We start from the raw sequence: 13144 nt of genomic DNA, 5'->3' as shown, positions 1-13144 counted from the left end.
TGTGGTCATGATGACAGTCATTTGGGGCTACAATCTACCATCTCACCCATGAAGTAACCTCTATTCAAAGTACCCTTACTTAAGAGCTATAAAATCCCTATGTTTTAAGCTCTATAAAAAATATCTATGGCATTATTGATGATAATTCTCTTTTAAATAAGCAAATCTAAAAATGAACTTAACTCCTTTAGTAATTCACCTTATTCTTTAGTTCAGCCATGGAGTATTATAACAATGGCTACGTACAATCTCAAGTTCAGTTTTAACGGTTGTAGTCTTCCCCATAAAATAACTGGAAATCTACTATGTATATATTTTTTGGATTAGAGATTATTTTTTATTTCCAGCAGATACAACACTGATTAATTCTTTATTGGTCAAGCAAATCCACAATCACTATAATACATAAGGTACACATTAAGCAATTGTGCCAGCAGCAGTCTCAAGTGCCATAAGCTTGACCCATTCCTCAGCTTCAGTCTGTATCATCTGTATCCAATGTGCAAAAGTCCCTTTGTCATATATTATATATACAGTAGAACCTCGGTTAGAGAACGCCTTTGATAACGAACAATTCGGATAACGACCAATAATTTCACTAAAAATTTGCCTCCGATAGCGAACAAAATTTCGGATAGCGACGCACACGCGACCAGCGGACAGCTTCCCATCTTCCTTTGCGCTCGAGACACGGTTACGAACAGACGTTCATTATCTTTATCGGTGTGCATCCTTCTTATTTAGTGATTTTGTTGCTTTATTTAATAATATATAGCCCTCAATCATGGCTCCAAAGAAGATTAAGAAAGCTGGTAGCAGTGCAGTAATAAGGCAGTGGCCAACAATTGAATTGAAAAAAGAAATTATTGCCAAGTATGAACGAGGCATGCGTGTGTCGGATATCGCAAGAGAATACGGCATGTCAAAGTCGACAATCTCGACGATTTTAAAGAAAAAGGAGCAGGTTAAAGAAGCTAATGTGTCAAAAGGAATGACTATTATAACAAAGCAAAGGCCTCAAATAATAGACGAAGTAGAAAAGTTGTTGCTTGTGTATATAAATGAAAAACAGTTAGAAGGTGCTAGCATCAGTGAGGCATTCATTAGTGAGAAGGCGCTGCAAATCTACGAAGATTTGAAGAAGAAAACCCCACAGACAAGTGCTTTGAGTGATTTTGTTTTCAAAGCCAGTCGAGGCTGGTTTGAAAAATTTAAGCACAGAACAGGCATCCACAGCGTCATAAGGCATGGGGAAGCAGCTAGTTCCGACAAGGCAGGGGCCAAGAAGTTCATCCTAGAATTCAAAAAAATCATAGAAGAAGAAAGTTACGTCCCGCAACAGGTATTTAATGCGGATGAAACAGGCCTGTTTTGGAAGAAGATGCCGAATAAAACGTACATAACGAAGGAAGAGAAAGCATTGCCAGGGCACAAGCCTATGAAAGATAGGCTAACTCTTCTATTGTGCGGTAACGCCAGTGGGGATTTTAAGCTGAAGCCGCTGTTAGTCTACCATTCGGACAATCCAAGAGTATTTAAGAAGCATAATGTAATAAAACAGAAATTGCCTGTTATGTGGAGGTCTAATTCTAAAGCTTGGGTGACCCGCCAATTTTTTGTCGAGTGGGTGACCGAAGTTTTTGCCCCGGCTGTGAAAGAATACCTAGAGAAGAACAACCTTCCCCTCAAATGCCTTCTCCTGCTGGATAATGCTCCAGTACATCCTCCAAACATCGACGAGTACTTAGAAGAAGAGTTCGACTTTATTCAAGTTCGTTATCTGCCACCGAACACAACCCCTTTGCTGCAGCCCATGGATCAACAGGTCATTTCAAACTTCAAGAAATTGTACACGAAAGCCTTATTCAGAAAGTGCTTCGATATAACGAACGATACCAACTTAACTCTGAAGGAATTTTGGAAGAATCATTTCAACATTTTGAATTGTGTTCATCTTATTGATAATGCATGGAACCAAGTGACCTACCGTAATATGAATGCAGGATGGAGGAAACTCTGGCCAGACTGTGTTCCAGAGCGAGATTTTGAAGGATTCGAACCAGAAATTGTTGATGAAATTGTTTCCCTGGGCCAAAGCATGGGGTTGGAGGTGGATAATAACGATGTTGAAGAACTTGTGGAGGAGCACAGTAATGAACTCACTACTGAAGAGTTGCAGCACCTTCAGGCTGAGCAAGAAAAGAATTTGGCTGAGGATATGTCTTCGGAGGGGGAAGAGGAAGGGAAGGAGGAAGTCCCAAGTTCAGTGATTAAAGAAATGTGTGCTAAGTGGGGGGAATTGCAATTGTTTGTAGAAAAATCTTTCCCAAACAGTGCGGTAGGCAGTAGGAGCCTGAACATGTTCAATGATAATGTGATGTCGTATTATCGAAAAGTGCTACAAAAAAGGCAGAAGCAACAGACACTGGACAAGTTTTTTTCTTCAACCTCAAAGCGACAGAGGACATCCCCCGATGTTCTCATGGAGGGGGATTCCCCCTCTAAGCAGTAATTCCACCCCTTCCTCCCCACACCTCCATAAAAAAAAAAAGCATAAAAATAAAAAAAAAGTGTTTTGTAAATTAGTTTCGTAAAATAAAGTTATGTACAGTAAACAGTAAAATGTGTTTACGTATTAAAGTTACCCAGTGCTATTGTTTTCTGCCATACGTAGCGTATCTGTCATATGCCCTCCCTCCTCTGCGTTGACCCTCCCTTTGCTGTCGTAATCGCCTCACTAGAAAGGTAAGATTCCACATTTTTTTTTTTTATTCCATGCTGTAGTTTCATTTCTTTAGTTTTTAGTTACAGAATTATGTTATGTGCTTATTCATAGTGCTATTGTTTTCTGCCATACGTAGCGTATCTGTCATATGCCCCCCCTCCTCTGCCGTGACCCTCCCTTTGCTGTCGTAATCGCCTCACTAGAAAGGTAAGATTCCACATTTTTTTTTTATTCCATGCTGTAGTGTCATTTCTTTAGTTTTTAGTTACAGAATTATGTTATGTGCTTATTCATAATGATTTTGTTCCTACACATTGCATTTTCAGTCGGTCATAGCCAAGCCTACCAATGCTACCATCCATCCATCCATCCATTGTCTCCCACTTATCCGAGGTCGGGTCGCGGGGGCAGCAGCTTGAGCAGAGATGCCCAGACTTCCCTCTCCCCGGCCACTTCTTCTAGCTCTTCCGGGAGAATCCCAAGGCGTTCCCAGGCCAGTCGAGAGACATAGTCCCTCCAGCGTGTCCTGGGTCTTCCCCGGGGCCTCCTCCCGGTTGGATGTGCCTGGAACACCTCACCAGGGAGGCGTCCAGGAGGCATCCTGATCGGATGCCCGAGCCACCTCATCTGACTCCTCTCGATGCGGAGGAGCAGCGGCTCTACTCTGAGCCCCTCCCGGATGACTGAGCTTCTCACCCTATCTTTAAGGGAAAGCCCAGACACCCTGCGGAGGAAACTCATTTCAGCCGCTTGTATTCGCGATCTCGTTCTTTCGGTCACTACCCATAGCTCATGACCATAGGTGAGGGTAGGAACATAGATCGACTGGTAAATTGAGAGCTTCGCCTTGCGGCTCAGCTCCTTTTTCACCACGACAGACCGATGCAACGCCCGCATTACTGCGGATGCCGCACCGATCCGCCTGTCGATCTCACGCTCCATTCTTCCCTCACTCGTGAACAAGACCCCGAGATACTTGAACTCCTCCATTTGGGGCAGGATCTCGCTACCAACCCTGAGAGGGCACTCCAGTCAAAATGATAAGTTTTCCTATGTTTTCTTATGTTTAAATGCTTTCTTTAATGTTTTTATTTTTATTTAACATCATTTGTACTGTATTATAACTGTTCCCATTTAAAAAAACATACCTATATAGCCTGTAACTTTCATATATTAGCGAGTCAACAGGGGCTAGGAACCAATTATTTCTATTTCCTTTATTCCTTATGGAGAAAATTGTTTCGGATAGCAACCATTTCGGATAACGACCCACTTTTCGGAACGGATTGTGGTCGTTATCCGAGGTATTACTGTATTATATAAAAATACAAATGGAGAATTAAATCAACAAGTTTTAATAAAATTATAGTCCATTGGTTTATATGGAAAATGTTAAAGGCTATTGGCAATGGAACAGGTGACCTTACCTTGAACAATGACTTCCATAACTTTTTTTTTTTATCCCAACTCCAAAGCCCTAACAATTAACTATGTCAAAAGAAAGAAAGAAAATGACGAGTATGGCATTTATGACACATATTAAAATATCTGGTCATTGTTATAGGTTGGGATATTTTATGAAGGCATTGTAATACTTTATTGAAAAAAGCTTCAATGTGTACTTACAGAAACACGGAATTGTAAGAAATACTTGTCAATGTTCTGCTGTTCACAGAGATTTAGGATAGTTTCATTTAAAAACAAGAAACAAAGATTCAACTTCTTTTAACAGTGTACCTGAAAGAAGAGTTCATTCCATCTGTGTGTGTGCGCCAATACTCTCACAAATACACACATATTAAAACCATATCCCATGGGTTCCAAAAAATCAACCTGCTTACGATATTAAAAAATCTATAATCTACAACTAAAAGTCACTGAAAGTTACACTTAGAAAATACATACTTTTTTTAAACAAACGTACTTCTACATCTATCTGTAAAAATTATACAGTATATGAAAGTCTGTTTCAGATATACTTTTCCCCCAACCTTGTCAGGGAGGGTAGCTCAGTACAGGAAACTAAATTTCAGCAGCCGGTGCTTGTCATGTGATTTTTTTAGTAATTACTCACAGGTTGTGAGCACAGATGAAGAGAAGTACTGAATGGTAAATCAACAGCTAATTTGCATACTTACCTCAAACTTCACCACCAAGATCCACTAACTGCTGTCGCTGTGCTGATTCACTGGTCAATCTCATAATCTCCTCTACCCTCACTCATAAAATAGAACTCAGAGATACTTAGAACTCACTTGATGCAACTGCTCATATTTTACTTGCAGGGATCAAATTACTCTTTTACGGGATAGACTCATCACCTCAGGATTTAGAGGTGTTCATTTTATGCCATCCACATTACACCTAGCTACAAATTTCATAATCTGAGGAGGTCAAGAGGACATCATCATCTATGAACAGCAACCCATTGGTTCTTAAACTGGGTACTCTCTAAACCTTGTGAGTTTCATAGACAGAATATCAATGCAGTGCCAAACAGAAGAAGATGATGTGCACCCTTGATAGAATCCAATGACCATACTGAATGGCTTCAATTTTATGCTACGTATGTGTATACAACTCTCATTACAAATAGTCCCAAAGGGTTCTTAAACCCAAGAGAAGAGGAGAGGGGGAAAAAAACAGATCAGTTTTATAACTGATTGTGAATCTGGTTGGAACAAAAACCTGCAACTACAGTGGGTCCCCAGGATTGAATTTTGGAACCACTGATCTAAACAAACACATTGGAAAAAATAGTGTAATTTTTAGGCCTGTCTCAGTTATTACATTATCACATGATTGCGACTATTTGAGCCAACTGAGATTTTTTTGCATAACCATTAGAATCATTTTCATTCATCTGTATTAAAATAGCTGGATGACAGGGAAATGTTGTATTTCCATCATTATTTTCGCATTGTTTTCCACCATGTTGCATTTCACCAGTGCTTGTTTAAATGACATCCAGTGTTAGGGAATGCTACTTTTAAAACTCACTTTGTTACATTACTTGTTACTTGCAAAAAAGTATCTAAATATGTTACCTATTATAAAATGGAACATGTTACAAACTGTGTCTTTGCATTACCCTTTCTTCTTTAGTATGAAAAACTGCACATTTCACAGACTAGCATAAACCCAAGAACCTTCATGAAACCAACCTGAAATAGAGTCAGAATATGATCATTTTCTTGTGTTTTATAAAAATTGTAGTAACCTAAGCTCAAAACCTGAGAAGGACATGCTGTACAGGTGGCTGGGAGCTGCCTGAGAAGGCAGAATACTTTAGGAAACTGGCTACAAAAAGCAGCCCCCTGAGCATCAGAGGGAGGCGCAGACACAACACTAGAGAGACCTGTGATCTGCTCTCAGCGCAACTGCTAAAGAATATCAGCTTCTTGCCTTCACTCTGTGCTGCTGTGGTGTTTACTTGCACACTGTGACCCAAAACTGAACAGATTAAATTTATCCCTCAGCACATGTTGGATAATATGTATACTTATAACTTTTGATCAATACTTTTTCACTTAAGGCATCCACACTGGTCGCGAGAGCTGCATGACAAAAATGACACCAGATGCGGTGAGATTTCACCATTCATGCTCTGGGTTTTCCAATGTGGTGAATTTTGAGGGGAGACTGGTTACATGGGTGTCAGAGTGATGAAAGTGGGGCTGAATATAATGCCGCAAGTCATCAAAGAGCAAGATAAGCATGCAAAAATATTTGATGTGCATCTCTTCACAAGAACATTATATACTGTACCTCCTCCCTTTACCACTTTTGGTTAATGGGCCTGACACTCATTCTCTTTTTCCTCTTCAAGCCAATATCAACAGGCACAACTACTCTTCCTATCAGAAGAGTCTCACTTCATCTGCTGTGACATTGACCAAACACTGTCACCTGCTGATTAGCAGAATATAAATGTGCAGATCAAATGGGCTGCCACAAGAATACAAGTATGGTTTTGGTCACTGACCTCGCTCAGTCTTCACGCTAAAGTATAAAATAGGCTTTAGTCTGATAGCAGACGACAAAATAATCTTTTTTTTTTTTTTTTTTTTTTTTTTTTAAGATGTGGGAATAATCTTCTATAGTAATGCCAGAACGCATATCAGTTTTGTTTTTGTTTTGTTTTTTTAAGTAATGCAGGTATTTTTACTTCAAGAAAATACGTATTGAGTTACATTACTCGTTATTTTAAAATGTAAGTAAGATTCCCTATAATGGCAAAGGTTAGCAAGAAAATGCATGTGAATTTGTGCAACAAGTACTGCCTCTAAGAGAATGATCAGTATGGCTAGCCACATTGTGACCCCAGTGAGATATTGTTCTCAGGATTAACTATGGTTTTGGATGACAGGGATATGGCTCGTTTTGGCCACAGTGCATTGTTTACTTTGATTATGGTACCTTGGTTATTTGGTTATTAATTATGTCATATCTGCTACAATATCTGTTTACAAAGCCTAAAAGGCAAACAAAAATGCAAGTTTATTTATGTGTTCCAACGTTCAATGTCAATACGTAGCTCTTCTTCATAAGGTGTATGTGTATTATTAAATTATTATTAGGCTTACTCTATAAACAGTGTTATAAAATGGCCATAAAAAGACAATTAAAATCATAAATTGCAATTATGTGTATGACAATTAATTGTCAACTAAAATTTGATGATTGTGACAGGCTTACATGTTAGATTAAAAAATGTACATTGATTGCATATAATAAAATTGTTTTAATCAAAAATTACTTTATTAAGCTTAACAAAATCATTGAAGCTGAAGCAACATAATACATTTTGTAAAATATATTAAATATTTTCATGTTCTGTTTAATTATACCAAACCAGAATGACTCATGTCAATAAAACAGTATTATTTTTAACTTTTTTTTTTTTTTTAAGTAAACGTCAATGAGTATATGAGGCAAAGAAAAAGATGCTTTTGTGATGTAGGGTGGGCAACAAATTTGGCAGTCTACAAGCAACAACAAACTTGGCAGTGTACAAGCAAAAAAACCTATTATAAGGCAGCTTCCACAACTACACAAAACTCAAAAAATTAATACATTTTTTTGGAATATTGTAACTTTGTGTTCACTTTACAAAGGAATGGAGATCCCTTGGACCACAATGTAACATAAGGGGTATATCCTTATGGAAATATAAGATAGTCACGTACCTAAACCTACCGAGGCTGTGGAATGCCCTCCCTGATTACCTGAGAGCCCCACAGTCGACTGAGGCCTTTAAGCGAAACCTAAAAACTCATCTTTTTAGAAAGACATTTTGTTAAAGTATTTTATAGATTCTTCTGTTTTTGTTATTCTATTTTTACTCTGTAGCACTTTGGGATTGCTAAAATATAAAGTGCAATATAAATAAAATTTATTATTATTATTATTAAGTTAAAATCAGCTTAATTCAACAGTTTGTTTCAACATGATCTAATTGTTTTAATGTGACATCTAAGAGAATTATGTCAAGGTAACTAGAAAAAGCTACATCATACCAACAAACATGACTATTTTAAGTTTCAGTGAATCCGGAAAGTATTCACAGCGCATCACTTTTTCCACATTTTGTTATGTTACAGCCTTATTCCAAAATGGATTAAATTCATTTTTTTCCTCAGAATTATACACACAACACCCCATAGTGACAATGTAAAAAAAGTTTACTTGAGGTTTTTGCAAATTTATTAAAAATAAAAAAACTGAGAAATCACATGTACAGTACATAAGTATTCACAGCCTTTGCTCAATACTTTGTTGATGCACCTTTGGCGGCAATTACAGCCTCAAGTCTTGTTGAATATGATGCCACAAGCTTGGCACACCTATCTTTGGCCAGTTTCGCCCATTCCTCTTTGCAGCACCTCTCAAGCTCCATCAGGTAGGATGGGAAGCGTCGGTGCACAACCATTTTAAGATCTCTCCAGAGATGTTCAATCGGATTCAAGTCTGGGCTCTGGCTGGGCCACTCAAGGACATTCACAGAGTTGTCCTGAAGCCACTCCTTTGATATCTTGGCTGTGTGCTTAGGGTCGTTATCCTGCTGAAAGATGAACCGTCGCCCCAGTCTGAGGTCAAGAGCGCTCTGGAGCAGGTTTTCATCCAGGATGTCTCTGTACATTGCTGTAGTCATCTTTCCCTTTATCCTGACTAGTCTCCCAGTCCCTGCCGCTGAAAAACATCCCCACAGCATGATGCTGCCACCACCATGCTTCACTGTAAGGATGGTATTGGCCTGGTGATGAGCGGTGCCTGGTTTCCTCCAAACGTGACGCCTGGCATTCACACCAAAGAGTTCAATATTTGTCTCATCAGACCAGAGAATTTTCTTTCTCATGGTCTGAGAGTCCTTCAGGTGCCTTTTGGCAAACTCCAGGCAGGCTGCCATGTGCCTTTTACTAAGGAATGGCTTCCGTCTGGCCACTCTACCATACAGGCCTGATTAGTGGATTGCTGCAGAGATGGTTGTCCTTCTGGAAGGTTCTCCTCTCTCCACAGAGGACCTCTGACAGAGTGACCATTGGGTTCATGGTCACCTCCTGACTAAGGCTCTTCTCCCCAGATTGCTCAGTTTAGATGGCCGGCCAGCTCTAGTAAGAGTCCTGGTGGTTTTGAACTTCTTCCACTTACGGATGATGGATGCCACGGTGTTCATTGGGACCTTCAAAGCAGCAGAAATTTTTCTGTAACCTTCCCCAGATTTGTGCCTCAAGACAATCTTGTCTCGGAGGTCTACAGACAATTCCTTTGACTTCACACTTGGTTTGTGCTCTGACATGAACTGTCAACTGTGGGACCTTATATAGACAGGTGTGTGCCTTTCCAAATCATGTCCAATCAACTGAATTTACCACAGGTGGACTCCAATTAAGCTGCAGAAACATCTCAAGGATGATCAGTGGAAACAGGATGCACCTGAGCTCAATTTTGAGCTTCATGGCAAAGGCTGTGAATACTTACAGAATGTTCATGTGATTTCTCAGTTTTTTTATTTTTAATAAATTTGCAAAAATCTCAAGTAAACTTTTTTCACGTTGTCATTATGGGGTGTTGTGTGTAGAATTCTGAGGAAAAAAATGAATTTAATCCATTTTGGAATAAGGCTGTAACATAACAAAATGTGGAAAAAGTAATGCGCTGTGAATACTTTCCGGATGCACTGTTATTTAACTTAAATTTGATAAAGTGAACAGCTCCTTATCTTCATTTTTTTCACTGCACAGAGAATTAAGTTGTTTGAGAAATTTAATTAAAACACCACTAAAAATATTACTTATTTTTATTGAATATGCATTTTGTCTTGTTTGAAGCACTAGCAGAGTAATGATGAAAATGAAAACTCTTAGAATGTTTTTATGATTTTCTTCTGAACTATTATGAAGCTTACAAAAAGTTCCTATACTGTACGTTTCCTTTTACACCCTGTATACACATTCACACTAAAACGTTTACTTAACAAGTATTATATGGGGGGCACCGTGACACAGTGGTTAGACCTGTTGCCTCAAACATTCAGGGTGTTGAGTTTGAAGCTTAGGCCTGGGTGTTATCAGTTTGGAATGTGCATGTTCTTTCATATGTGTACAGCACACATTTTCCTCCAGGTACTCTGCTTTCTTCCACCACATAAATGCATGCACGACAAGAGATACATATTAGGCTGACTGGCAGTTCAAAATTATACCCATGTGAGTGAAATCTGTAAAGGAATGGCACTGTGTCCGTCAACCTTGAATTGCATAACACAGAGAATACCAGGAGCTGTGGTAGGACTGGGACAACCCTGGGTGATTCCAAGGTAATGGAAGTCAGAAATGAAATTTTGAAAATTGACCCATTATTTGAACTACTTTTTAAATGTTGTTCTTATGAACTATCATGTTTGCTTTTCAAATGATTCTAGTAACTCTAATCTACAACAGTTTTCCTGTGTTCAATAACGGATCGATTTCTATTTACTTCTACATATTATTGAAACTATTCTTAACCTTACTCCCAATATAACTTAATTTTTCCAGAAAGTTTTGAATCCATGAAAGTCTCAATTCAAAGTGACTGCATTTAATCAATCATGTGATACATAATGGTACTCTCGTACACAGTAAGTTTAATGAACTCTACTAAAATATATTTAAAATCATACATATAACCAGACTATAAATTAATTAAATGGGTTTAGGAATATGGCATTATGAATAGAACTTTGCAATAATCTACAGTGACCAAGACCTGAAATACAGTGGAAAATGATAAAAAAATCAAGTATCTTCAGTCACAGTGACATGGGGCAAACTCTACTCTCTCAGCAACAGTATGAAGTTCATGAACACCGTTACTAAAATACATCATACAGTAATACAAAACAGTTTTAAAAACCAAAAGGATACAATGTATACACGTCTATATATGTTACATTTAAAATTAAAGTCCTGCCCTAAACAAACTATCCCAATCAGACTAGATTTAATTTTAACAGATATTTTTCATATTTTGGATTTATTTCAAGCAAAGGCTAAAAATGTAGGTATCAAACTTAATCACATTACTCATCAATTATTCAGTTATTGTTAATTTTAAAAACAAAACATGCAACATCACAACACAACATAGTATGCCAAGAATAGGATTCAAAATAAAACAAACTTTAAAAAAGGAACAAGAAAAAACTACAACTGACAGAAACGTGGAGTCACTAGAAAGGATTTTTGACAGGCACATACCAACAAAACGAAATGTGCCTTTAAATAAAGTCCTGAGTACACACTACAACAATAAAAATACTGACCCACTCGTCCTTAGACATGAACTAATAAATGTCACAACTGCCAGTAATTTTGGTGTAAACTTTGCAGACCCTCCACAAATGCACTGCACTCAATTAACCTCTGTGAATGTTTAGAGCGTGCTGGGCGCTGGAGAGAAAGTGAAATGGATTAAGAGAACTTCCTAAAGTCGAGACATGTCAAACCTCAGCTCGGTTTATCTGAAGCCACCACAATCAAGGGTCACAAGTAGATGGGTGGGTGACTTGCAAAAATCAACAGATCAGACAGAGGAGAGGTTAAAAAAGGTGCGTTCCACCGTGGAATAAATCCAGGAAAACCAACATCATTTATATTGGGGATTTCTTTCCTTTTTAGAACGCTAACGTTGCCAAATATTAAATAACACGTACACACAGGTACGATCAAAGGTTATTCATGCAAAGTGAAACACACTTTCACCAAAGCATTTTGTAACCAGGGAACATAGTTATTGGCACAGAGCTAAAATGCAAAATAGCACGTCCACAACAGAAGGTACTTTCTGACACATTAAATAGATTTCTGACATTTATGTTTTGACAGACGCTTGAAGAATGCTGAAATGGCCAGATATTAGATTGATGCTAAAACATCTAAACACAAGTCAATCTCGTGTAATTGTTACAACCATTATTGTACACATCGTAAGCTCTCGAAGTAGACCAGAAATCGCGAGAATCACCGCCGATTGTGGGCTCAACGATCAGCTCCAAGGTTCCGACGTGGGCCTCCGGTACTTCCCAGTCCGAACCACCGATATTAAGTCACTTCGGCGCTCCAAGCAGCGTTTACCCGTGAGGCCGGTCCGTCAGCTCCTTTCACAAATAATAATAAGCAGGAGGTAAATAAATAAATAAAAGGAGGTTACTTACAATCCAAGTGTTTCTTTTTAGGTCCCATAATTTCGTGTGTGGTGGCCTTGCACACAGTTTTGGAGACAGCAGACCCGGTAACACTATGTTGAGCCGCGGTTATCCTGTCTGTAATGCTTTGGCCAGACATCTTCGTCTTTTAATTAAAGGGATTAAATATGGAATATGTCTTTTTTTGTCCTCAATATTTTCAAGATTCCACTGGGGGGGTCCAACGGTTCTATTCGGACAGTTTTCCCCCCCTCTCCCCCCCAAGCAGAAATCACCAGTAAGAAAAAACTGACTGTATTCAGGGCAGAGCAAAATGACATCCCCCTCGCCAAAAAACAAAACAAAAAAAATCAAAAAACACAACTGTAAATATCCTCAGTGGCTGGTCCAATCACGGCAATAGGAATAAAGTCTCAGTGCTTTCAATATTTCTGACAGATGAGTATGCTTATAAAAAGAATGTATCTTGATTTGTTTGTAGGTCCCCTCTCTCTCCACCACTTCCCTGTATTTCCACTTCCACTCTTACACACACATACACTCTCACACACACTCTCTCTCTCTCTCTCTCTCTCTCTCACTCACTCACTTTACTCTCCCTCCTCCCCTTGTGTCTGCCTCTAGTCTTCCCTGTCACCTCCCACTGCTGGGTTTAAATGGACCGGAGGCTTGCAAGAAAATGGCGGGTCCACTTCCTCCTCACCGCCCGGAGCCTCCCAAATGTTTTTTTT

At 38.8% G+C, this 13144-nt stretch overlaps 1 protein-coding gene across 1 annotated transcript in view; it reads right to left on the bottom strand.

The window, feature by feature from the left end:
- Nucleotides 1–13137, bottom strand: part of picalma (phosphatidylinositol binding clathrin assembly protein a) — a 215161-nt gene extending 202024 nt beyond the window's left edge. The window contains 1 exon segment of the mRNA XM_051926984.1: nt 12423–13137. Within this exon segment, the coding sequence (XP_051782944.1) occupies nt 12423–12552 (130 nt within the window). The 5' untranslated portion in view covers nt 12553–13137.
- Nucleotides 13138–13144: the final 7 nt, after the last annotated feature.

Source organism: Erpetoichthys calabaricus, chromosome 4 (assembly GCF_900747795.2).
Source record: "Erpetoichthys calabaricus chromosome 4, fErpCal1.3, whole genome shotgun sequence".
In the NCBI taxonomy this organism is placed as follows: domain Eukaryota; kingdom Metazoa; phylum Chordata; class Cladistia; order Polypteriformes; family Polypteridae; genus Erpetoichthys; species Erpetoichthys calabaricus.
The sequence above is the reverse complement of the archived record's forward strand: the minus strand, read 5'-3'. Positions and strand labels throughout refer to the sequence as shown.